The sequence below is a fragment of the Chenopodium quinoa genome, unplaced genomic scaffold, assembly GCF_001683475.1.
Source record: "Chenopodium quinoa cultivar QQ74 unplaced genomic scaffold, ASM168347v1, whole genome shotgun sequence".
NCBI lineage: Eukaryota > Viridiplantae > Streptophyta > Magnoliopsida > Caryophyllales > Amaranthaceae > Chenopodium > Chenopodium quinoa.
The window spans coordinates 646,425-672,014 of NW_018745454.1; the positions used below are offsets into that span (position 1 = coordinate 646,425).

The following is a 25,590-nucleotide window of genomic DNA, read 5'->3' on the forward strand; positions in this document are numbered from 1 at the left end:
TGTGTTTTAGGCCCTGTTCACTTCATCTTAAAAAAATAATATTCAGTTCTGTAAAATTAATTTCAATTCAGTATAAATAAGTTCAGTTTTGTAAAAAAGATTCAGTTCAGTAAATATAGTTTCAGTTCAGTAAAAATTAGTAAATTTAAAGAAGAAATATAATAGAAAATCAGTAAAAATAATTTCAGTTTAATAAAAGTAATTTTAGTTAAGTAAAATATCAGCAATAATAATTTCAATTCAGTAAAAATATTTAAAAAAGGAAAATTTTTTGTCGATTGCAGCTATTTAAATTTTGAAATTGCAACCATTAAAAAAAAATTGCAAATTACAGCCCAAAAACTCTAAATTGCTATCCAATTTAACTTTTTCATCGGTTTGCGTGTTGAAAAATATTTGGTTAAGGTTTTAAGAGCCATTTAGTCCCTAGGAATCCGGAAAAAAAAATAAGTGTCTCGTTTTGCTTAACCAATATGTATCGATTTGGTCAACTATTTTTCACAGTAAAAACGAGACACTTACGTCAATTTTTTGACAATTCCAAACTCAAATTAGGCCCTTAAGAGCTAAAATAGCCGTTAAAACCTTAACCAATCTTTTTTCAACACGTAAACTATGAAAAAATTGAATTAGGTTGCAAATTATAACATCTTTTGGATTGCAATTTGCAATTTTTTTTTAAAAATGACTACAATTTACAAAATACTAATTTTAAATAACTGTAATTTATAAATTTTTGAAGTACTACTCCAATTCAAAGTTCAAACTTAAATAAACAAAAAATAAAAGATAAAAAAAAAAGTATTTTTACCCAAACAAAGAAAAAATTAAAAATTAATAAAGAAAAAGAAATTCGTGAAAGAAAGAAAAGCCAGAATATCGAATCGAAGTGAAGCTAAAATTAGGGTTTTTCTCACTCCACCATAGCCGTTCCTCCCTCTTTCTCTCTCCTGTTGAATTTCTGAGTGAGGAAACCTTCCAATAATGGCGACCATTGTTCCAACAACCGAGGAAGATCCAGCTCTGACCGTTGTTCGTTTTGTTTCCGAGCTTACTTGGGCTGACGCCGGTGCCGAGGTACTTTCGATTTTTTCTAGGATGTTTTTGGTTATAATTAGGGTTTTGATTCTGAGTTTTTTGTATTTTTGGCTTGATTAGATTGATAAATTTGTTTTGAATTGTTGGATTTGGGGGAAAACAATTGAAGGTTGCACAGCCTCAAGTTGCGAGATTATGCCAGGAAGCGCAGGAATGTATGGTGATGGAGAGATGGATTGATTTGGCATCGCTGATTCTTACTTCTGCTGATTTGGTTTTCTCTAAGGTTGCTGAGAAAGGTAATTCCTTGATCGGTTTCGCCTTTCGGATTATTATGGAATGCATGATATTTTGATATGTTAATGGTTTTTCTATAGGTTGTGTTTGAATTGGTTGTATATTGTGATAAAGTATTGAATTTTGAGGTGTTTGTGGGTTTTGTGAGGTAGTGGTTGAGTTTGGATTAAATTGATGATGATGCTGATGAATAACCTAGGAGGATTTGAGAACTTAGCATTGTTGTTTGCGTTGCGATCACCAATCAATGTGGTTGTGGTTGTTTTAATAATTTTACTGTAGTGAGGGTTTCAATTAGCTTTATAATTATAGTACTCAGGTTTGGGTTGGTCAAATGCTGAATTGCTATGAGCTTTACAATATTAGACTTCTTTACTCTAATAATCCTAATATCTTCCCACTCATGTACGACATGTATCTAACACCTCAAACAAGCTTTTCTGCATCCGTGTTAGATACTACCAAGATCTAACACCTCCTAGGATCAGTTTGAGCACACTTGAGTGTTTCTATCCACTACTCCACTTTATTTAACGAACAAAGCTTTTGAAGGGCAGAGAAGTAGGTATAAGATGTTTTTTTGTATAGGTATTGAGCTAGGTACTAGTTGATGTATGTGTTCGGTGCTCCAAAGAGGAAGAACCTCTCTAGTTCTAGTTTTTTTAGCTTTCTTTCTAATGAAAGTTGTTAGAGTTCAGCTGGTAATATTGACTTGGGGTGACTGGTTAGTCACTTCATGTGCATCTTTAGGACTTTAGCGTGTGTTAAAGTTGTAAGAGCTCTAAATTTGCTCTTATTATTTCTGTTATCTTCCCAAAATTGTGGCATTCGAGGGAGATTTTGCTTGGCATCAGTGCTAAATTACATGACCTGGGAGACATGATAATTTACAAACTTGTGAAAGTTGCTGATCTTTTCAACTTAGGTTGTATAAGGTAGGATTTATGTTATACGTATTACAGAGTTGTCTTATGACTGTCGAACATCTTCCTTAGACATCTCCATGATCGTGTAAGTTAGTTGCTGTTATTCTTTTAAGAGACTGCTGACTGACTTCAACAGTAGTGAGCTAGTAACCCCTCCCCATCTCAATAAACCCCCCTTCATTGATTTCGTTGAGTAGGATATGTTTTCTTGTACTGAGTCACTTATAATCTCCTTTTACCTCAGATATTGAGTGCATCTACACAGTAATTTGCAACCTTGTCACAAAGTCTGAAAACCCCGAAGAGGTTTTGGAGATCGTGAAACTTATTTCTGCTAAAATTGTTCAACAACCAAATGAGAAGCCTGCTCTGCGACTGAAGATGTACATATCTTTTTCTTTTTTTTGTCAACTCCTTTTCCCTTTAGCTTGTAAAATTGGTCAGACATTCTAATTTAGTGTGTTTATCTCCAGATTGTTCAATCTTTATAACCTTCTTGAGGACGCATACAGCCGTTTCTATGTTTACTTGAAGGCCCTCAACCTGGCTACCAGTGGTAAAGTTACTGAGCATGTTGTACCTTCCATCAAGAAAATTGACAGTTTCTTGAGTGAATGGAATCTTAGCATCCAAGACCAGAGAGAGCTTTTTCTTGCAATTTTCAACGTTTTGAAAGAGAGTAAAAGGTATTCTATCCTTCCCCCTCCCCCCTGCCATTGCCACATAAATGTCTTATTCCTTTTTAAATATTTTATTATGGTGCTTGAATTTTGTACTTTCAGCTCTGGAAAGGAATCATTCAATTTCCTTTCGAAGTATTTGGCAACTTTTTCTACTGAGGATGAAAAAGCTTTGAGTGAGACCAAAGAGGAGGCCGCCAATGCTATCATAGAATTTGTGAAAGGACCTGACATGTTTCAGGTATGTTTGTCTGCTGCTTATATGTTACTTCAGCAGAATTTAATCTGATATTATGACCAAGGTATGTCTACACCATTAGTTAATAATGGGGCTTGGCCGCTTGGGTGACTGGGTGGGTTGGCTGGAGTATGAATTAAGGCTATGAAATTATTTTCCTTACATTTGCTCTGCTTTTGAAGGCTTACTCTTCAAGTGCAGTTCACAGTTAATGAAATTATGTCACTTTAATTGCCTTGGATGATGATATACTTTTGCTAATTTTTTTTTTTTTTTTTTATTTTTTTTTTTTTGTTGTTGTTGTTGCTAAAATGTCACTTTAAGTCTTTGGTTTCTTTTGTGAGTCATGATAATTCGTACTGATATTACTATTTCGATTTCTGCCCCTTCATCTCACAAGATGGACTAAATTTTTTTTGAATGTATGTTTTATATGTCACAGTGTGATTTGCTGGACATGCCATCAGTGTTACAGCTAGAGAATGATGCTAAATACTCACTGCTTTACCAACTCTTAAAGATTTTCCTAATTCAGAGGTTGGATTCTTACATAGAATTTCAGGCAGCAAACTCTACTTTGCTGAAGAACTACGGTAAATTGCATTTCTTGTACATCAGATCTTTGTACTGTTTGAGAGCTGAACCTTTTATGAAACAGATTCTTGTTTTAAATTATATTTGGAAGAGAAAGAATGAATGGAGTATATATAAATCATCCCTCTCTTACTAAATTGACGTACAAGCAACTCTGACATGATTTAATAACCGAGTAGTCCAAAATGATTTTGTATAGTTTGATGGATAATACAAACTGACTTACATTTCTCAACAGCCTGACGAGACAAACTGTATTTGAAATCGTGACGATAATATATACGAAGTATAACAAGAAAGATTTGCTCATGTTTCTGGCTATTCAGTTTATGCCTTCACCTCTTTGCCATTCTCAGGCTTCAGACTCCTTAAACCTTAGTTCCCTGATTTCCTCGGGTGACTATTTACTTTAGTAGAAAATAGGATTTTTACTGTATGCTTTGTACTTCAAATGGAAATAATGCATGTGAAGTGTTCTGTGTGCCTATGATATGGGGATCTATGTTGCTTGAATTTAGAACCTTATTTTTGTAAGTAAGACTTTGTCACAATTTATGATTGAATTGCTATTGTGATGTATGCCAAATGCTGTGATGAAGGTCTTTGTTTTGGAATTCAAAACCTCATTGGTAACATATAATTTTCTCGCAATCGATGATTTTAAATAAAAGCTAGTTTTCTTCTCTGTTATTTAAGGAAGAGATATGACGATTGCTGAACTGCCTTCGTTTTTGTAGGTCTTGTTCATGAAGATTGTCTGGCAAAGATGAGGCTGATGTCATTAGTAGATCTTGCCTCTAGCGAGTCAGGGCAAATTCCATATGCTCTTATCAAGGACACTCTTAGTGTGAGTTGCTTCCCTACTTAATCAGGTTTTAACTAGTCTGGGGTTTACCTTTGTTAATATTATGCCTTGTGTAATTCAGGTCAATGACAATGAGGTGGAATATTGGGTTGTTAAAGCCATTACTGCCAAGTTGCTCGACTGTAAGATGGACCAGATGAATCAGGTTGTCATTGTGAGGTATGTTCATGAAACTGTTCATATTACCGTGTCATATCTTATTAACATACCATATCTTATTAGTTTTTTTAAATAAATTTTTGCTGATCCCTTTCTATGTGCAGTCGTTACACTGAGAGATTGTTTGGGCAACAACAATGGGAAAACCTTCGATCAAAGCTAGGAACATGGAAGGTAAGGCTTTTTGAAACATCCTCCATCCCAAAAGTGAAGTGATTTGTCAATAATTTTAGGCTGCAACTATCATGTAATAATTTGTGCTTGCTACTTTGTTAACTTTCTATAATAGGGAAATATTGCAAGCGTAATCAGCACAATCCAAGCAAACAAGGCAACCGAGGATGCCACACAGGCAATGCAGAGCATGACAGTTCGTTGAGATTCAGCGTCTTTTTTCCCGTCACCTACACCTACACCGTTAGAAGTCTTAATTAAGGGCACATTAGTTGTAATTACCCTTTAATGTGTGGCGGAATTGAAATCCAATCCCGCGATTTTGACCGAGGTTGCTTTGTGTTCCATAATTGTTCTTCAATATTAATTTGTACCTGTAGACAATTTCTTCTAGCGCAATTTATATATTTTTTCCCCACTTAAAAGTATGCTTTGTATGTTTTCATCCTTGAACTGAAAGCAAATTAAGGCACTGTTAAATTATCCCTTCATAAGACACCCTGTTATTGACCCGGTTGGCCTGTCCCAACTCGCTCAATAATTAATTGAAATCGTGAAGTATTTAAAGATTTAAATCCAACTTTGCAAGTTTCTTCTCATCTTTGAAGAATTCAATGGACTTTAAAGGATAAACATTTGCAAATTATTTGAATAAACAGTACACCCGGGAGCAGATAATAGGTTCTCCCAAACTAATTCTAATAACTTTAAGGGCTCAAGGCTAATAAGATTATAAACGTACTTGGTATTATTTTAGAGTATTGTTAACAAAATCCTATAAACAATTTTAAAAATCCAATATGGTTTTCAACATTAGAGTGCTAAGTAGTCAAAGGTAATAATATTGACATAGTAATAAATATATAAATGCATTATTAGAATAATGACAATTTTGTTGAGGAGCATGGAAATGATAAATGGTGATACTGATGGTTCAAGAACAATGTCGTATGTCCAGGTGCGTAAACCATAATACATGGCATTATAACAACTAACATCCAACTCTAACCGCAAACCTTTTTAGCATCAACCTTGACTTGTTATTCTGGAAAATTAAACCATGCAAAAGATGCCCCCAAATATGTGTAAATTTAACTTCTTCAACGGAAATTATGTGTCTTCATTATTCTTCTATTTCGCCAGCTGAGCTAAAATTTGTACTTTCATGCATAGCATAACAAAGTTACTTACAAGACACCCTATGTTCCACGCGTTCAAACACCTCGACTATGTGTATGTTTATCTACAGTAAGTAAGGTAGGCGATACTGAATTAGTAATAGCTTTACATAGAAGGTAAGTTGGTAAGGAACGTCCCTTCATTATAGTTAAAGATGATTCTCATGTCCGGTCCAGATGCTCATAGTCATATTTTTGAAAATGAAAACGTCATTTTGCAACCATTGACACGAATGCCATAACATAACCCAAAATTAACATAAATTAGCAACTTGAATGAAATGACGACAAATCATGCATCATATATGTTTACTATTTCGCCTAGCCAATTTACATATGACATGAATATTTATGCATGAAAAATTGGAAAATCTATGTAGCTTTTATCATTTGGACTTTGGATTCTTTCACGTCCAACATTATTTTTAGTTCATATCACAAACTCACAACCACCTGTCTTAGTATATACTAGCTTCCATGTGTAAGTTTTCTAAACTCTAATGTAATTTTTTTTTTTTTTTGTTCTACCCGGTTCATCCTTTGGCTAATCCAGATTTGGGGATTAGTTCTGGGTGGTTAGGTTCCAGTCCCCTCCCGATTGTTGTTGTGGGGGATTGATCACGAGTCCTCCCTACCAAGTGTAGTCTCAATCACCACTACACCAACAACCAATTGGTTAAACTCTAATAGTCTAATGTAATTAATTCTATGCATATATATAAACTATATATAAGTACATATCTTTAATTTACAAACTCATAATAATATTTATGACTCAACTCACTTATATATAAAGAACAAAATAACAACTTGACTCTAGCCTTACTCATCTATCTCTACCGCCAAGAAAAAATAATTATTACAAGAAATTAAGAAAAATAAAATGTCCACTCTTGTTACTACCCTTATCTTTTTGGTATATTCTTTCCTAGCGATGGCTTCATCAACCAAACAAGACCTAAAGATGGTTCAATTGGCTCAAACCATGGTTCTTCAAGCCAAGTATTGGGATCAATCATCATCATTTGATGATCCTTCTTTGTTCTTAGGCCACTATCACCAACTTGACGGCGGTCATCAAGGGGGCTTAAGCTATAACGATAGCAAGAATGAGTCGACGACTTTATCCATTGGTCGTGGTCATGGTCATGGTCATGGTCGTCATCACAAGAGTGTTCAAGGTAGCTTAAACAACAAGGACAACACCGATAACAATTATATTAATAACGTCTATTATGCCAATAATAATAAAAACTCTAAAAATAATTATAAAATTAAAATGGCTATGATCGATTGTGCTAAGCTATATGATCAAGCTGAGTCAGGGCTCGGTCGTTTAGTTGAAAGAGATGGGAAATTTAGCCATGATGACGCGTTAGCATGGCTAAGTGGTGCAATCACAAGCCATAGGACTTGTTTGGATGGACTAAAAGAGAAAGGTGTACGTGAAGAACTTCATCCTATATCGCAAAATTTGACCAAGTTATTATATGAAGCATTGGCTTTTCATGCAAAGAAACAAAGGTTTTGGAAAAGATCAAAAGGTAATCAAGCTTTTAAATTTTGATTTTTTTGCATGTACAATATTAACAACATTGATTTTACGTTTTGTTTCAAGTAGACGTAGTGTGTAATTGTATAGTTACACCTCGACTCTGGCCTTTAGTTGCATATACGAGTCATATATATAAATATACTAAGCAAGACTTGACTCACTTGGTAAGACTCTTACCTAAAGTTTAAAACATGCTAAATGTATGCTAAGATTCTTTTGATATTTTTTATTTATTTTTTAATTTTTTAATTTTTATTTTTTGTATAACTTTTATCGTTTTACTAGTAGATTGGTGAATAAATAATAGGCACGTGAATATGTGATACTACATGATAAAACTTTGGTCTAAGTTAAACAGTCTTTGAAAGAAAGAAATAAAACTTGAAATTTGAAGTTTAAACTCTGCAGTAAGGGCACAAGGGAGGCCAAAAGGAAAACCATTTGTGGGAAGATTAATGTCCTGGAAGCCGGCAACTTCGAGGGCAGATATCGTGGTGGCGAGAGACGGCTCAGGTAATCACCAAACCATCAACAAAGCAGTGGATGCAATAGACAAGATAAAAAACAGAGGAGAAAGCAGAGTAATAGTGTATGTAAAAGCAGGAGTATATGATGAGATAGTTGAAATTCCAAGGCACCTAACTAATGTCATGTTTGTTGGAGATGGCATGGGTAAAACTGTGGTCACTGGTCGTAAAAATGTCGTTGATGGCGGAACCACTGTCAATTCCGCTACATTCAGTAAGTAAAACAAATTTCTGTCCTGCAAAAATATTTGATCCTGTATTTTTAACACAAAATTCTTATCTGAAGCAAATGTTTCATGTACAATACACGATTTTTGTATGTAGATCATAAACATGTTATGTGTATGTCTAACGAAGTGTTACAATGTCCTTAGGGGTATTCGGCGATGGATTTTGGGCAAAGGACATGACATTTGAGAACACGGCAGGACCCCAAAAACATCAAGCAGTGGCATTGATGGTAGCATCAGATCACTCCCTCTTCTATCGATGCAGCTTTCTAGGATACCAAGACACACTCTATGTTCACTCTCTTAGGCAATTTCACCGCGACTGCCACATATATGGCACAATAGACTTTATATTTGGTAACGCGGCTGTTGTGTTACAAAATTGTGACATCTTTGTTAGAAAGCCTATGAAGCACCAGAATAATATGATCACAGCCCAAGGGAGGGAGGACCCGAATGAGAACACAGGGATCTCAATCCATGGGTCACGAATACAACCTGCACCAGAGTTTGTAGACCTAAAGCGATCTTTCAAGACCTTCCTAGGGAGACCTTGGAAGAAGCATTCAAGAACAATTGTTTCTACAACATACATTGATGGGTTTATTCATCCAAGAGGTTGGACTAATTGGGAAGGGAATTTCGCCCTCTCAACATTGTATTACGCCGAATACATGAACACAGGCTCCGGGGCAACAACTCTAGGCCGGGTAAAGTGGCCCGGGTTTCACGTCTTGCATCATCCTAAGGAGGTTGATCCCTTCATGGTAAGAAATTTTATCCAAGGTGAATTTTGGATTATGAAGACTGGTGTTCCCGTTTGGCTTGAAATTTGATTAAAGCAAATCCATGGTGGTTTTCCTTCATTAACGAAGAATAATGGGTTCATCCTTTTGGAAAAAAATAAATGTTTAGCTAATTACATCTATCATATAGAATTCCATAGCATAAGTTCCATGTATCTATAAGCAATATGTAAGTAACTTTTTCCATTTATCATGAAATACAAGGTTTATAGAAATTAAACATCCTACTTGTATTACAATTCTACAAATCAAAATCCACTGTCAACTTATTTTCTTACTAAAATAAACAAATTACGTAGTATAATGTTTATTGGTTGATGTACTTCGTAGATGATAACTAGCTTAGTAAGATTATAACCCGAGAGGTTATTCAAGATCAAATTTCGTCATCATTTGATTATAATATAATTCGACGACGCTAATCGCCCCATACAACCTTATAAACCACCCTAAAACCCTCAGCCTTCCACCATTTTTGCTTCAAGAAAACACAACAATGGTGAAACAACTTCGTCTTCTCCTCCTCAAACCTCCACCACTTTTCACCTCTAACCCTTCAAAACCACCCACTTCATTTTCTCTCTCCTCCCTTTCTTCACCTCCGACCGCCATTGAAACACCCACACCCACCTCACAAATCGACATGGAAAGGCAAGAATTGTTGCGCAAACTCCGAGTTCTAATCCTTGGATCCCGATTCGACTCAGTTAAAGAACTCATCAAACCTCTCGTCAATTCGAAAACTCTCTTTTCTTCTCCCTTAGAGCTTTGCGCTGTATTTTCTCTCTCCAATCCTTCTCTAAAATGCTGTTTTTACAGTTTAGTTTTGTTCGCTTGTGCTGATTCTAAGCTCCCAGATGAAGCAATGGGGTTACTTCAGATTATTAGAAAAGATAGAGATTTTCCTGCTATGAATGCTTTTAATAAGTTGATTGATTGTTTGGTTTCTACCCATCAATTTGATAAGGCGATTAAGTTGTTTGATGATGCTTTGGATTCCGGTTTTCGGGTCGAGAAATTTGCATTTGGGAAGGCGATACAGTCTGCTGTGAAGCTTGGGGAACTTGAGAGAGGTTTAGAGTTGTTAAATTTGATGAAGGAGAGAGGAATTGGTGTTAATGTGTTTATTTATAATGTTTTGATTAATGGGTTTTGTAAAGAAAAGAGAATTAAGGATGCACACCAACTGTTTGATGAAATGTTTCAGAGAAATTTGGTTCCGAGTCAGGTTACTTATAACACATTGATTGATGGGTATTGTAAGGTTGGGTGTTTGGAGGATGCTTTTAGTTTGAAGGAAAGGATGAAGGTGGATAATGTAGCTCCTAATTTGGTTACTTTCAATTCACTGCTAAATGGGTTGAGTAAGGCTCATAGAATGGAGGAAGCTGGTGGGATATTGGAGGAGATGAAATCATATGGTATCGTGCCGGACGGGTTTACTTGCACCATTTTGTTTGATGGGTATTCGAAGTGTGGTGATGCTGGTACAATGTTGGTTATATTGGACAATATGGAGTCTTTTGGTTTGAGGCCTACTTTTGTTACTTTTAATTCTCTGATCAAGAAGTTCTGTGAATCAGGAAACATGGAGGAGGCGGAGAAATGGTTGGAAAAGATGAGCGAAAAGGGAGTTGCTCCCACCATTGAGACGTATAACATTCTCATTGATGGTTATGGTAGGAATCATATGATTGAAAAGAGTTTTGAGGTGCTGATAAGTATGGAGAATCGTGGTTTAAAACCGGATGTAGTCACTTATGGTGCTCTTATAAATAGTCTTTGCAAAGAGGGTAAGCTTCTTGAAGCTAAGGTTGTTATGGAGGATATGGTGGTAAGAGGGATTTCGCCAAATGCACAGATATATAACATGATTATTGCTGGTCAGTGCAATGCAGGGAAGCTGCAGGCTGCCTTTGGGTTATTTGATGAGATGTTGCGAAAAAGTGTAGAGCCAACGTTGGTTACTTATAATTCTCTTGTTAATGGGTTATGCAAGAATGGGAAATTACAGGAAGCTGAAGATCTTTTTCCAAAGATAATTGACAGAGGCTTGACTCCTGATGTTATCACTTATAATTCTCTGATTCTCGGATATGTTGGTGCTGGAAAAATCTCGAAATCCATTGAGTTGTATGATTGTATGAAGAAAAAAAGCATCAAACCAACCTTAAGCACCTATCATTCTCTAATTAGTGCTGGCAGCAAAGTAGGCTTGTTGCTAGTAAATAAAATTTATGAAGAAATGTTGGCTTTCAACCTGAGTCCTGATAGAGTTGTATATAATGCCCTTATTTATTCCAATGTGGAGCATGGAAACTTTGAAAAGGCGCTTTCTTTGCATGATGAGATGACAAGCAAGGGAATTGAGCTTGACAAGATGACATACAATAGTTTGATTTTGGGCCACTTGAGGATGGGAGAACAGAAGAAGGTATTAGACCTAATCAATGATATGAAGGCTAAAGGAATTCTTCTAAAAGCTGATACTTACACTGTACTAGTTGACGGACACTGCAAACTGAATGATTTTGATGGGGCATATGCTTGGTACCGAGAAATGGTTGATAAGGGTTTTCTCTTGGCTGCTAGCAAATGTAATGAGCTTGTAAGTGGCCTCAAAGAACGAGGAAGGATAGAAGAGATCCAAATAATCTGCTTGGAAATGAGTGTTAAAGGGTTGGGTGATTGTAGTGTTGATGCAACTTTGTCTGCAGTTGCAAGCTGATATTTATGGCAAGCTCGCAGTGCAGTTTGAAGAGCATGTACAGAATTGTATTATGATTATGTTATCTGGAAAACCACTAACACAAGGTACTCCATTATTTGTTTACTGAAATTCGCTGTGCCTTGAATCAAGGATGGTGATTTGGAGTTCCTCATGATTTAAGAACCGCTTTTTTGGTTTGTCTGTACATTAAATATGTTGTTGATCTAGATTCTAGACTCAGCTCTCCATGCTCCTTTGATGCAAGCAAGATTGTGACCTTCACACCTGGATGATTTCGCCGATTGTGACCTTCACACGCCAATTGTGGTATTCACACCAATTTTATCTGTTTGATAAAGGACACGGACCCTGATATTTGTATCATTTCAAATAACCCTGCTGATAGCCAACAAATGCATTCAACATTAAGGATACTGCAACAGAATGAAAATGGAGTTACAGATGTATTACCAGTGTAATCCTTCATAACTGCTCATACTGGTGCTAAGAGCCTTTGGATTTTCAAGGGATTTGTACTTTGAAGCTCATGTAAAATGTAAATTGTATATAAATATACCTATGTCTATAACTCCCGTTCAAAAAAAAAAAAAAAAGGGAATGTCTATAATTTTCCCTGTCCCAACAAAGAGATCTGTAATCTTTGTGATTTTTTCCAGAGATGTTGATGTCAATTTCTCAATTTCATTCACTGTGCGGCAAAGAATTTTACGTCTATGATTCATGACCTCATGGGAGTTGTCGAATTTTATTCCTTAGCGGGATCAATTGCAAATAACTAAACTCGCCCACAAAAATAGATACTCCGTAATAGACAACTTTGAAATTTAGAGCGTTAAATTTTCAATTGCAACTTTGAATTTCAAATATGTATAAATAAATTTACAGTGTATATTTTAAATATTCTAAGATACCTAGAAATTTGAATTCATTTTTACACAAAAAAAGAAACAAGCATATAAACATCCTAGTCATCACCTAACAATCAGAAGGCATGGCAAATAATTTGCAACATGATTTTGCCCTTTCTATACATGCCTGTTAGCAACCTTTGTTTCAGCATTTCATGCTAAGCTTAGCATCTTGCAACAGTATATTACAAGCCTCGATGAAGGAAAAAAAAAGGTGCTGTATAATTGTATGTGAACCCACTATATTCTTCATAAGTAGCAATTGAGTAAATGACATACATTTCTCTTCCGAATAAAGCTTCTCTAGAACAACTCCATAAAAACCTGCAAAACAGAAAATCATCAAACCCTCAGAACACCACCTGCATCTTATCATGTTAACATAGTTATTAGAGCGCCTAGAGTGTACAATGGTACAAATATTTCACCAAAGATGCAAAGGGAAGTTTCAGTCACAATAATAGAGCCAATGGGCAACAAGGAAATATGTTACGTAGTAGATATTATAAAAACTATGAATTGACCTGTTCAGTGAATAGCTGAGAGAATCATCGTTCACAGAATCAAATTTACGATTCAATAAATTCATGGCAATCAATATTACGTTAGGTATATACTCCAATAATAAAATAATGAATTGCAACTACCATTGTGATCATGTTATGTTAGATCCTGTTATAGAGCCCTTTTTGTCTATTCCAAGCCTACTAACTTTTGCTTTGTTCTGTTCCATTAATTATCATAATTGAAGTGGGATGTCTAGAGGCCTTACCCTTTTGTGAACACCAATGTACATTCTGGCTACGTCTTAAACTGCTTCATTTCATAGTAATTCAAGTTCCTATCTTCAAAAAGAGTTGACACGTAATACCTTAATACCTGAAAATAAGGCTCAAAAGTAATTAACATGTAGGAAGTCTAGCATGGCAAATACAAGAACAAGCATTCCCAACTTATTTCATACTTGAATGAATCCAAGAAAAGACCCAATGTAAGGCCAGCTTTCCAGTAATTAAAAAGAACTATAAGGTTCCTGCTCCTGTCAAGCAAAGGTACAGAAGCTTTGTACATAAGAGCCCCAATACCCTCCACCACAGCAACAGCCACGGCAGCAGACATTATGTCCCAATCACCTGTTTGCCCAATTACTGTAGCAAAAGCAGTTGCGCAATAGAAACCCACCAAGAAAAAAAGAAACTTTTTAGGAAGATCTTTCCGGAAATCTCGAATTCTTGCATTTAATTTAATCTGAAGACTCTGAATTGTTTTAAGTAATCGAGTTCTTCCATCACCACTGCCAGTGAGAGGATCCAATCCTTTGCCATCTGCACTGCTCTTAATGGACCAGTCCATTCTCCTGCAAACAATTCCTTTAATTAGGTATAATGAAAGCAAACATAACTTTACAAAACAATGATATGATAAACTAAAACTTCAGCAGTCACTTTAGCTTAGAGCCGACTCTTTTTATCTTGTAATTGTGCATGTTCACAATCCTGGTTATGAACCTTGCACTGCACTATGATCTGCTGGACCATTATGGAAAATTCCATCACAGATATGAGTATCAATGTGTACTTGCTCCTTCCATCCAAAAGTGTTCACCACTCTCCTGATGGCATGATGTTTACCATGAAAGCATAACTTTGTAGACCCAACTGGCTACCTGACATGCAAGAGACTATAACCTTCCGATGATAGGAGGAGACATTGTTACTAATTTACTATAAGCATTAAGTAATTATTACAACTTTTACAAGCAATTATATTGCAATCACTACTTTGCTAAGGTCACTGTACTACGTAATAAAAGATTCTTGCTATACACAAAAAGGCCCAATTAATCCAATTACATTCTGCACTGCTAAACTGAAATTCCAAGTTCTTAGCTAACAAGATATGGTCTTCTGATCCCAATGTTCTACAGCCTCAAGGCCTTAGTCACAATTCTTCCTTACAAACAATAAAGCTGTGGTGGAAAACGAGTAAGAACTCAGTTCAATGGAAAAAGCAAGCAATAGTAATATCTAGATCAATTGTGCTCTTATCACTTAGTCTCTTACATATTATGATGACACAATTATATACAGAAACAAAGAACATGACTTGGTACTCTTGGTGCATGATACCAGGAATAATTCAAATACAAAGACAAACAAATATATCAAATGCCATCCAAAAAAATTTACTCGATACAAAGCGAAAGTCACAGCAAGATCAGCAATAACTTACTTGCAACCACCAATTTTACTGAGCTCCTTTACTTGTACAAAAGATAGTCCAAAATGACCCCCATTTCCATGGGATAATGCCACTTTCTGAAGTGAAGCAACAAGGATTCTGATCGAAAACCTTAAGTTTGAAATCTTTGTGGACGTCGGAATCACATTCATCGAACATTGGTGGAAGCTAGTTCCAAATGTGAGTATCATGGAGAACCCGCGCAATTCACCATCCACTCTATTAGTCAAATTTACAAACATGTCAATATTTGTAAAACAATTCTTGACAAATTATCAATCTCCCATTCAATAGTCTAGCACCAATATAGCATTTTGTCTCAACACAGCAGAAAAGGGCATTATCTACTAATAGTATACACAATATCCAAATTCTTCAAAAAAAATATACAAGTATAATATTGCAAAATAAGATGTGAACCATAAAATTAAGCAAAATTAAGTTAAACTAGTTAGCTTAATTATCAAAGATGAAAACTTGCAGAAATTTATCAAAGATGAAAACTTTATACTATGAACAAATGCTTTCTCACATTCAATTTCATATCTCTAGTAAAACCCCACAAATAAAAACTTACATAAATTGAAAATTAATCATATAAAAGACTGGAATTCAACATGCTACTTCGTATGACATTAAAGAGAAATTGATTACTTACCAATCGAAAAATCATGAAACCCAATTCGATTTAAGGCTCAGAAAAGTAGTTTTGATCATCTAATTGGCAAAACCCATATAATTTTCTTCAAGGGAAACTGAATTGAGAATGTAGCAAGATAGAGAAAAAAAAAGGGGCGGAGTTAACGACGGAGGAAACGAAATTAGCGGCGGCGATGATGGTGGAGAAGAGAGAGACTGGTAGTGAGGATTGAAGAGTGAGTAGACCAGCCACTAATGATGGGGATTGTGAGGAGAAATGTGAATTGGGAAGCTTCAGCAAAAGGCTTTGTTTGGTTCAATAAAGAGGAGGATTCAATTAATTACCCTGAAATCCATTCAATACAAGGTATTCTTTTCATCTTATTTTTACTTATTTTAAGTCTAATAAATTCGGTTTTATGAAAAATAAGTTTTTATAAGAGTTTTTTAAGTTTAAATTACAACTAAAATAAGTTTTGATAAGGTTTAAAAAGTTCAGATAAGTAAAAAACAGGTGAATTGAACACACCAAGTTTCCATGAGTTCAATAAAGTCTTATAAGTTTAATAAGGTCAGATAAATATAGGGTGTGTTCTATTCACCTGATTTTTACTTTTCTGAACTTATTACACCTTATTAACACTTATTTTCACTTATTTGACCTTATTAAAACTTATTAACACTTTATTAGACATTATTTGTCATTCTTGAAACATATTGGTAATATGAGTATATATATAACAATATATTAAAATAAAAGCAATAAAATAGGAAAATATTAGCATTTTGATAATTTCAAATATTAAAAAAAATAAACAGTGAAACAAGCAAAAGTGTATGTTGCAATAACACCAAATAAAATTTTAATCTTCTAATGCTTCATCATCATTATTCTCATCATCTCCTTCTTCTATATTATCCTCTACGACACCTCCAACCGACTTCCATATATCTTTTGTTATTTTATCCCGAATACGGTTCATAGCTTTTTTCCTTTGAATATCATACAAATTATAATCTGCTCTAGTCTCCATTTCTTCAACCTCTTGAAATATTGGCATCCCTAATTCGTATAGACGGGTAAAATTGTGAAGCGTAAATGTTGCAACAATGATAGACGGATAAATTCGTATAGACAGATAAAATTGTTGATTTGCTTAACTTTTATATAAGCAAAATTTATCTAGTCTTACCATAACTTATGAGTATAACGTTACTTTAATTTTATTTTTTATGGAAATGTTACTTTATTCTTATATAAAATCATGATAATAAAACACATAAAATTTTACAAAAAAAAAAAAAAGAAGTGAAAAGCAATCTTGATTAGTAATAACTCTATATAAATATAATAAGTGGAAATAAGGTGAGGAGAACGTTAATTTAGAACTTATTAACCCTGAACTTATCTGAACTTATTAACCCTTATCTGAACTTATTAAACCTGAAATAAGTGAAAATAAGGTAAACAAAACAGACCCTTAGTTAATTTCATATAAGTTCAGTTAAAATAATGGAGTTAGTGGATTGATTGGTTTTGGATATCATCCAAAATGACATTTCAATGAAATTACACTTTTTCTATATAATATTAAAACCCTAATTACAAATTACATGTAAACTTGATTAATAGACTATAAAAAGTAGATGATTAACCAAGTGACATACAAGTATGAGTATTGAGTTATGACAAACAAACAATTCAAGATAAAATGTACAAGTATAAATTAGAAGAGAATATTAGATGTCTCGGAAGAGACATTTTAGAAGAGAATATGATTAATAATAATTATTAAAAAAAAAAAAGATTACCAATATGTGTAAAACAATACAGAGTACTGTACAAATCAAGTGCTATTTAAGAAACTATTTATGCTGTTTAGTTATTGGAGGGCTTTGAAACTTTTAGGTTGTTTGTTTGGTGAATTAATTTAATGCAATCTCCATATTACTCGTAGTTAACATTAAATTGAACAACAAGTGTATATAATATTATAATAGCACTAGATTTAACTCCGTGTGATGTACGATTTTAAAATAAGAATTGAATTATAAACTTTTACACGTATTGAAAGAAAATAACTTCTTTATTTTTCTAACCAATCTAATATCTAATATTATATATATAAAGGGGAGTTTTTTCCCGAGTTTTTAGAGAGCCAAGTAGGATTTAATTTTTTCATCGCGCCACGTAAGATAATAAATTTTAGTGGTAGCCAATTAAATATGAGATTATTAATTTCTTTTAGAATTAAATAATTTAACTGACACGTAATCAGATAATCCAGTTTAAATTAATTAAATATAAAATATTATCTTTTAATATCAGGAATTTTATCTAAATATTTAACAATTTTTAGCACATAAATATATATGTAAAAATATTATTTTAAAAAATTTAAACAAACCGTGCATCGCACGGGGTTCATGTAGTTTATAATTAAATATGAATAAATAATTCTCGAAAGTGCATAATTTTCATATGGAGTGTTTAATTAAGAATTTCAATTAAATTTACACAAGTACACATTACACAGGTACTTACCTGATCTATTAAAAATAAAAAAAATCAACTAAATTTAAATTTTAATTTCATAGTAAAAAAAAAAAAAAAGAAGGGATTTTCTCGTAAATTACAGTTAAATCTTAGTTTTCATCTTCCTCCCCGCCAACCTTTACTTGGCTGCTTCAACCCTAATTGTCCCTTCATCCTTCTCTCTCCTCCCAATTTCCTCCCTTCCCCAATTTTCAATTTATTCTTTTTTTTAATTAATTTTTTTTCCAATTCAATTGAACATCAGGTATACCCAGAAAAAATGATTTGTGTATGATATATCTTATGATTGATTTCTTGTTAGTTTTCTGGGTACTTATTTATTTGCTCTTATTTAATCTTGACAGTCAATAAACAATGGCGAATGATGGGTCCGAAGCAAAGGATTCGGCTTTATTGTGTTCTCGATGCTCCAAACCTGCTCATCTTCAGTATGTTTTTTTTTTAAAAAAAAAATTAGTTAAAAATTTGGATTTTTCTGTTGGTTTCTTGATTAATTGAATGCGCCCCATTTTAATTTACATTGGTTTTAACATTAATTTGTAGACTTTCAATTTTGTTTTCCCCCAATTAAGGTTTGTTTGAGTTTAATTTATTGTAAAAGACAGTTTTGTGAATTGGAGAAAGGGAATCTTTCATTAACTTTTACTTGATATTACTTACTTTACAGGGCTTTTGGTACGAGTGATAGGGATAGAAGGGTGGGATGAGGATATAGAATCGACTAGGGAGGGAGGCGGGCGGGGATATATAGAGGACTAGAGGAGTAAGGGAATGAATTATGAAGTACCTATTAGTATACAACAATTTCATTAATTTAACTCATATTCTTTTGTAATACCAAGTAGCAAACTATTATTAATACAATTATTGAGGTCCAAAGATATTGTAGACAAGCCTATGATGTAATTTTTTGCAAGGAAGATGATCTTGTAATACCTATTGGGGATTTTGAATACTGAATAGGGAATACTAACATCGTATTAATGTATAATGCATGAGTCGCTGAGTGCATGACACCGAAAACATACCTTTGTAGTTTAAACGCTTGTGTTATGATCAATGAGTAACTAACATGCATCCCAGATTTGCTTGTGTCAATTTTGTGGTATACTCTAGATTTCACGAGATTGTTCAACAATTGAGTTTAAAGTATATGAGGCTATGAGCTCAATTTAACTTGTATGATTTAATTTTCGTAGGTGTCCAAAGTGTGTACAATTGAAGCTCCCAAAGGAAGGTGCTGCTTTCTGGTAATTATCTATCTTTTTTTTTTTTCCTACTATAACATAGTCAAAATTCACTTGGGGCTTTGTTTGTGATTTTGTAATTATATTCTACTTGGAAGTTTTAATAATGTCATTGCACTCTTTAGTTCTCTTAGCCTAATCTATTACAGAGTATAATTCTTCAAGACTTTGGAGAATGAGAGGGTGGTGGGGCTTGAGGGGCGGGGGTATTACTTTGAGAAGGATGTTCCTGCCATTACTGACTTTCTGGCATCCGCACTTTCAATGGTGCATAGATAAAATGGTTGATACATAATTATGTTTTTCTATTTATTTTTAGCCTTTTGATTGACAAACTTTTACCTATTGTAGTTCCCAGGAGTGTTTCAAGGAATCATGGAGCTCTCATAAATCGGTCCATACAAAGGCAAATACATCTTCTTTACAGACTGATGCTGCTGGGGACAAAGATAGTGAAGGTTGGCTTTATTGCTTACGAAAAGGACAATCTCGGACTTCAAAACTTCCGTATTTCGATTGGACAGGGTATCATGTCAACATTACTCTTTTGTGGATACATTTCTGATTACAGCCCTTCTTTTTATGTACTTATTATTTTGTATATGTTTATACTATGATTTATTGTTACTGTGGTTATGAATGAAAACATGCATCTTGGTGTTGACATCTCATATTTTTGACCTTTACTGAACTCAACCTTTTCCCGTGTAGATCATTAAGGCCTTACCCCATATCAAGTTACCGTACTGTACCAAAGCACATTGAGCTACCTGATTGGGCTATGGATGTAAGTTTTTTCTTTCTATTGTCAACAAGTGTATCTCCCCTGAAAGTTGATTTTTAGACAGTTACAGGCGATGAGACAATGATGACCCCTCGGAGATACCTGTTTTCCTTTATGCACCAATATATGATCTCTGATATTTATGAATCTGCAACTTATGAAGTCTTTATGAGATGCTTTTAAAACATATAGGGTATCCCCAAGATTGAGCCTGAGAGCAACCTGCAGCACATTGTCGAGGTATGCTTTATTACTTTACTCCTCATACTTGGGTAGACTCATAGAGATTAATTGTCCAGTGAACTTTTTTTTTTCTTCTTATTATCCTTTTCTGTTTACTTATTGACTTGTTATTTTGAAGATTAAAACTCCAGAGCTGATACAGAGAATGAGGGAGACTTGCAAGGTAAGTTCATTTTGTTAATTTAGGTTTGTATTGTAAAGTACTGAGAATTTTTTCGTTTTTTATAGAGTGCTCCTTAGTTTAAACATACCTTTTATTTGTTACTGTGAAGAAAGCAGTCTACAGGATAGACCTTTGCTTTAACATCTTGTTTCCTGAATTTTTCGCGTTTTATAGAGTGCTCCATATCTGTTTGTTTTTTGTAGTGCTTATAAACTGAAAATCCTATGAGGTTGTCTTTGTGATTATGCTAAGCATTTTGTCTCTTTTGTTTCATACGAAGTATCTTCTTAGATGGAAGATATGTCTGATACAAGTGTAATTACTATTTATAAGTGTTGGCTTATTATGTCTTATGCAAGCTATAGACTAGAGTGGATTTGGTTCTAAGATGCTGTATAATCACATATGTAGGTAACCTTACTGGAGAATGATAAGTTTACATCTAATATTGATTTTAGTGAAACTGCATAAGGTTCACTATTCTAGATCAATTGTGTCATTAGTGGTTTTGCAAGCCTATTTCATGTGACATTTGTATATATAAGCTTACCCTTGAAGAATGGTTTTCATCCTAGATGTCTTGTGTATTGTTTACTACCACCTTCCAGTTGGGGAAGGGGGGGGGGGGTTAGGGGTTTTGGATAGTTGATTATCTGTGGAATGGTGATGTTACTATCCTCTCGATTAGCTAGCATTTGTGGACTGACTGTTCACCTTTGGTAGGGAGTCTTGGCTAGGTCTTGATGTTATCTACAATCAGCTTACCGATACTCTCTTGCCCTTTTCCATTTGATTTGCTAAATTGAACTCTGACAATTTCTGTCTCCAGATTGCTAGGGAGGTTTTGGATGCGGCTGGGCGTATTATTCGACCAGGCATTACAACAGATGAGATTGATCGAGTAGTCCATGAAGCTACTGTAGCTGCAGGTTTGTGTTGATTTATGACAGGAATTAAATAAATTGTCCTTTTTACCCCCCCCCTCCCCTCTTGGCACTGGAAAGAGCAAGTTTCTTATATGTATTTTTCACCCATTCCTTTTGAAATCACATGAATTTTTTTGTTTGCTAAATTGCTGTACATCGGAAGATCCAAGGCAGAAATCAAAATTAGTTAACTGGATGATGTAAGAAAATTTGACCTCTGAGTATTTTCACACCATTGAGGAATTGGAGCTCAGTCTGTCAGTCTTTCCTGCCCAGATTAGGGGCCACCATGTATACCTGTTCCTGGCTTCAAATTTTGCGTTCAACTCTCCACCTAAATCTTCTTCTTCTTTTTTTTTTATTTTTTTATTTTTTTTTATTTTTTATTTTTTAAAAGCTTAATGAGTTTTCTCAGGAAAAAGAAGTCTAGTAATATTTCAGTTTCACTTGCTAAACATGCAATTTGGGGGGAAAATGTTTTGAGATTTCTGCTTTAAGTTTCTGGTGTCTTTGAAATCCTTTAAAATTTTTTTTTTTGAATTTTTGACGAGAAAATACTTGAAAAGTTAAGGAGATTTGCTTGATGAGATACAGACATACAGTGCTTGAAATTTGATACCATCTTTTGTGACCAACATTGTATTTTATGTCTTATGAAGCTTTGAGTGTGTATTAATGCAAGAGAATCATATATTATTCATCAATGCATCTCATATTCTCATGGTTATATAACTACCTTTCTTCCTTTTATTTTATTTATTTATTTTTTATTTTTTATGGATGCAGGAGGTTATCCTTCCCCATTAAATTATCATTTCTTTCCGAAATCCTGCTGCACGTAGGTACTTTTACATGTTAATTTTCTTAGAACTTGATTGTGTTTGTGATACCTGTAACTTATATGGAATTTGTCTGCTCTTTGTAGGTCTGTCAATGAAGTCATTTGCCATGGTATACCTGATGCCAGGTATGTCCTCAGTGTCCTAGTTTTTTCAAATTAGACTTCATTCATGACTTTATGCCTTTGTCTGGTAGCTTTTCTTTTCTTTCTTTTTTTTTTTTTTCTCTTTTTTTTTGGCTACTGGTGTAGAGTAACGTCAGGCTGGCAACTTAGTGGACTTTCTTACGCTATTAACTTCCCTCACCCCATCTCATTTCACTCTTCTCCACTCCCTCTAAAGAAAAAGATAGAAAGACGTAAAGATAAATCACTCCACGTAACTGCAATTATATAACTTATTTGAAAAGTGTTACTTGTAGTCATTGACATAAAAGCTTGAAGTTGCATATCATTCATCTTGATTTCTTGGGGGTGATTATGTTTGATAACATATTTCTGTTCATGATATTTAATAGCCACCATTTTATTTGATCCGCAAATGGTTATTATGTCAGTTATAAGTGCTTTAATAATGGCTATTGAACTCATCGTTTCAGAGTATTAGAAGATGGTGATATTGTAAACGTTGATGTCACTGTTTACTACAAAGGAGTTCATGGTAAGAATTGTGCTTCTTGTGTGCTATTTAACTTGTGATTCAACAAGTTCACTGGGGGCTGGTGTGCTGAATGCTGCCTGCTTGAATCATTTGCAGGTGATCTGAATGAGACCTATTTTGTTGGAAATGTTGATGAAGCATCACAAAAGCTGGTCCAGTGTACATATGAGTGCCTGGAGAAAGCAATCTCTATAGGTTAGTGTTGAGTACATAGAGCACATGCCTTAAAAAAAAATTGCTTAGAACTCATGCAATAACATAACAAGTTGCGCCGTTAATTTAATCTTAAAATAAAATTTTTGACCGTTAATTTCTCAGATAAAGTAACACTCTTAACGAAATTTATAAACTTTTGAAAATTGGATTTTCAACTGATATCCAGAAATTGCTTTAATAGATTGATTGACCTTATTTCTGTGTGGAACTTAGAGATTATATCCTCTTTTATCTGTTCTGGTTATTTTGAGTGGTACAAGATCTCATCCTAAGGAGAACAGATTTAAATATAGGAAGGATGTAAAGAACCGCAACTTTACCTTTTCCTCTGCCTAATAATATTATCAAGTCCCTTGAAAGCTGAAATTAAACATATCCAGCATCGAGATAGCATCTAAGCCAACAACATGACAAGAGTGCAGTAGCAACTGACTATTGTAACTGACTATCTTATTCTTTTGCACGTAAAGCCCATTCTTTCTACCATATTTTGGAAATTATGAGATGAAATTAGACTACTGTTGCCTTCTAAGTTCTCACTCTCTTTATTATTGTCCTTTTGCTGATCAGAGAGGGGAATTAGAGGCTTCATTTTTTGTTAATCTAAAATAAAGCAATCAACAAATCTTTGAACTCACATCTTGACTATTAAGGCACTCTTTGGAGTTTATGTTTACATTTCTCTGCTGTTGTTGCTTTTAGTGAAGCCTGGCATGAGATTTCGAGAAGTTGGAGAGGTCATAAATCGACATGCTTCTATGTCAGGGTTCTCTGTGGTATGTGCCCACCTAAACTAGTACGTTAAGTCTTAATTACTTGTTTAGTGATCTAATCAATAACTAAATACAGGTTAAGTCGTACTGTGGTCATGGAATTGGAGAGCTTTTCCACTGTGCTCCAAATATTCCTCATTATGCGAGTATCCTTGACTAATAACCAAGCAGTCTTGTTAATTATGTATTCCATAATTCACTATAATCTTATGCAATATTGATCTTTTGTGTCCAGCTGGGTTACTATAGAACAAACTTTATTGCAGCATTTACAATTGACTTCCTTAACAAAAGCAGGAAATAAAGCTGTTGGCGTGATGAAGGCTGGACAAACCTTCACGATAGAACCAATGATTAATGCAGGTACTCTAATGCAACCATCTGTTTATTTGCTTCTCTAATCTCTTTTAATGTCTGATTAGTGATTATGCTAGCTTTCATTGTCAAGATAACAACATTTATCCACTTTTTCTTGTAGGGGTGTGGCGTGACAGAATGTGGCCCGATGGATGGACTGCTGTTACTGCAGATGGGAAGCGCAGTGCTCAATTTGAGCATACTTTACTGGTATGTATTATGACCATGCATGGACCATGCTATATTTCTTTCATCTGTTATTCTTAAAAGTACCTTGTGAATTTTTCTCTGATTTGAGGGGTTATTTTCTCAGTCAAATCATACTGCTTTCTCTGTAATCGATTCATTGTATTTACATCATGCAGTTTTTAAGAAACTTTAAACTCTGCCTTCTCATTTTCAAAATTAGTCTTATGATTTCATTGCATTGCCCTCAACATGAATTTGTTGTAAATGTCATTATACTATATACCCCTTCAACTTTTTTACGCAAACTTGGGAAGTTGGAAGTTGTTAAAAGCTAAAAGCCTACGAAATACTTGCTGATATATTCCCTGAATTCGTTATGATGCAGGTGACGGAAACTGGAGTTGAAGTTCTGACGGGACGATTACCTACATCTCCCAATGTATTCCCTTGGCTCAAAGCTTGAAAATAATCAAGAGCATCAATGATTTTTCATGTCTTGTTTTTTTAACAGATTTCAAATAAAATTTATTCTCATTCGAATTTTTTATACATTTATTTTAAGTTATATTGGCAAGATCTCATATTTATTAGATCGTTTGATATTTATATCAATCTTTACCTATTTTATTTATGAAAATGATGAAAAAAAGGTTTGATTTATAAGAGTTTTTTTGACAAAAAACGAGTAGTATATTAAGCATTATTTGATGATCAAGGCTATAAAAACTATGAAATTAAAGGGACAGAAAAATAACAAATCACAAACCCTATTTTGAATGATTCATATATTATCACGGATTAATATTAAATTCACATGTGTAATTCTAAGAACATGTAAAATCTCAACTAA

The 25,590-nt window shown here is 34.2% G+C and overlaps 5 protein-coding genes across 6 annotated transcripts; 4 read left to right on the forward strand and 1 right to left on the reverse strand.

Moving 5' to 3' along the window:
* The first annotated feature begins 845 nt into the window (after positions 1–845).
* On the forward strand, positions 846–5,399 carry LOC110714092 (eukaryotic translation initiation factor 3 subunit M-like). The gene is made up of 10 exons (XM_021892565.1): positions 846–1,077; positions 1,208–1,337; positions 2,506–2,644; positions 2,735–2,947; positions 3,044–3,182; positions 3,622–3,772; positions 4,511–4,620; positions 4,700–4,797; positions 4,902–4,971; positions 5,087–5,399. Exons 1-10 carry the CDS (start codon positions 985–987, stop codon positions 5,174–5,176), a joined length of 1,233 nt encoding a protein of 410 aa, XP_021748257.1. The 5' UTR covers positions 846–984; the 3' UTR covers positions 5,177–5,399.
* A 1,290-nt stretch (positions 5,400–6,689) lies between these two features.
* On the forward strand, positions 6,690–9,585 carry LOC110714224 (pectinesterase-like). The gene is made up of 3 exons (XM_021892718.1): positions 6,690–7,693; positions 8,113–8,445; positions 8,606–9,585. The coding sequence occupies exons 1-3, from the start codon at positions 7,033–7,035 to the stop codon at positions 9,295–9,297; spliced, it is 1,686 nt and encodes a 561-aa protein (XP_021748410.1). The 5' UTR covers positions 6,690–7,032; the 3' UTR covers positions 9,298–9,585.
* On the forward strand, positions 9,582–12,584 carry LOC110714222 (pentatricopeptide repeat-containing protein At5g12100, mitochondrial-like). The gene has a single exon (XM_021892715.1). It carries the CDS (start codon positions 9,764–9,766, stop codon positions 11,993–11,995), a length of 2,232 nt encoding a protein of 743 aa, XP_021748407.1. The 5' UTR covers positions 9,582–9,763; the 3' UTR covers positions 11,996–12,584.
* A 221-nt stretch (positions 12,585–12,805) lies between these two features.
* LOC110714223 (ycf20-like protein) lies at positions 12,806–16,164 on the reverse strand. Of its 2 annotated transcripts, XM_021892717.1 has the most exons (5): positions 15,806–16,160; positions 15,139–15,366; positions 13,871–14,263; positions 13,679–13,785; positions 12,806–13,230 (listed from the first exon to the last, which is right to left on the reverse strand). In XM_021892717.1, the coding sequence occupies exons 2-4, from the start codon at positions 15,336–15,338 to the stop codon at positions 13,779–13,781; spliced, it is 600 nt and encodes a 199-aa protein (XP_021748409.1). In that variant the 5' UTR covers positions 15,339–15,366; positions 15,806–16,160; the 3' UTR covers positions 12,806–13,230; positions 13,679–13,778. The 2 variants fall into 2 exon arrangements, with proteins under 2 accessions (XP_021748409.1, XP_021748408.1); XM_021892716.1 differs by having other exon boundaries at positions 13,679–14,263; positions 15,806–16,164.
* Positions 16,165–18,235: 2,071 nt separating this feature from the next.
* On the forward strand, positions 18,236–25,352 carry LOC110714186 (methionine aminopeptidase 1A-like). The gene is made up of 17 exons (XM_021892666.1): positions 18,236–18,587; positions 18,688–18,771; positions 19,543–19,593; positions 19,942–20,115; positions 20,302–20,377; positions 20,567–20,614; positions 20,736–20,780; positions 21,610–21,709; positions 22,493–22,544; positions 22,632–22,673; positions 23,144–23,205; positions 23,302–23,400; positions 24,124–24,197; positions 24,271–24,340; positions 24,492–24,557; positions 24,673–24,761; positions 25,126–25,352. The coding sequence occupies exons 2-17, from the start codon at positions 18,698–18,700 to the stop codon at positions 25,201–25,203; spliced, it is 1,200 nt and encodes a 399-aa protein (XP_021748358.1). The 5' UTR covers positions 18,236–18,587; positions 18,688–18,697; the 3' UTR covers positions 25,204–25,352.
* Positions 25,353–25,590: the final 238 nt, after the last annotated feature.

Bases quoted from the DNA above. Each gene is read 5' to 3' on its own strand.
- LOC110714223 (XM_021892716.1), bottom strand. From the start codon at position 15,338: ATGATACTCACATTTGGAACTAGCTTCCACCAATGTTCGATGAATGTG. The intron at 14,264-15,138 runs GTAAGTTATTGC...AATTGTTTGCAG, and splicing joins AGTAAAATTGGTGGTTGCAA to GAGAATGGACTGGTCCATTA.
- LOC110714186 (XM_021892666.1), top strand. From the start codon at position 18,698: ATGGCGAATGATGGGTCCGAAGCAAAGGATTCGGCTTTATTGTGTTCT. The intron at 21,710-22,492 runs GTTTGTGTTGAT...TTATGGATGCAG, and splicing joins TGAAGCTACTGTAGCTGCAG to GAGGTTATCCTTCCCCATTA. The intron at 24,558-24,672 runs GTACTCTAATGC...TTTTTCTTGTAG, and splicing joins AGAACCAATGATTAATGCAG to GGGTGTGGCGTGACAGAATG.
- LOC110714092 (XM_021892565.1), top strand. From the start codon at position 985: ATGGCGACCATTGTTCCAACAACCGAGGAAGATCCAGCTCTGACCGTT. The intron at 1,078-1,207 runs GTACTTTCGATT...AAACAATTGAAG, and splicing joins GGGCTGACGCCGGTGCCGAG to GTTGCACAGCCTCAAGTTGC. The intron at 1,338-2,505 runs GTAATTCCTTGA...CTTTTACCTCAG, and splicing joins CTCTAAGGTTGCTGAGAAAG to ATATTGAGTGCATCTACACA.
- LOC110714224 (XM_021892718.1), top strand. From the start codon at position 7,033: ATGTCCACTCTTGTTACTACCCTTATCTTTTTGGTATATTCTTTCCTA. The intron at 7,694-8,112 runs GTAATCAAGCTT...TAAACTCTGCAG, and splicing joins GTTTTGGAAAAGATCAAAAG to TAAGGGCACAAGGGAGGCCA. The intron at 8,446-8,605 runs GTAAGTAAAACA...CAATGTCCTTAG, and splicing joins TGTCAATTCCGCTACATTCA to GGGTATTCGGCGATGGATTT.
- LOC110714222 (XM_021892715.1), top strand. From the start codon at position 9,764: ATGGTGAAACAACTTCGTCTTCTCCTCCTCAAACCTCCACCACTTTTC.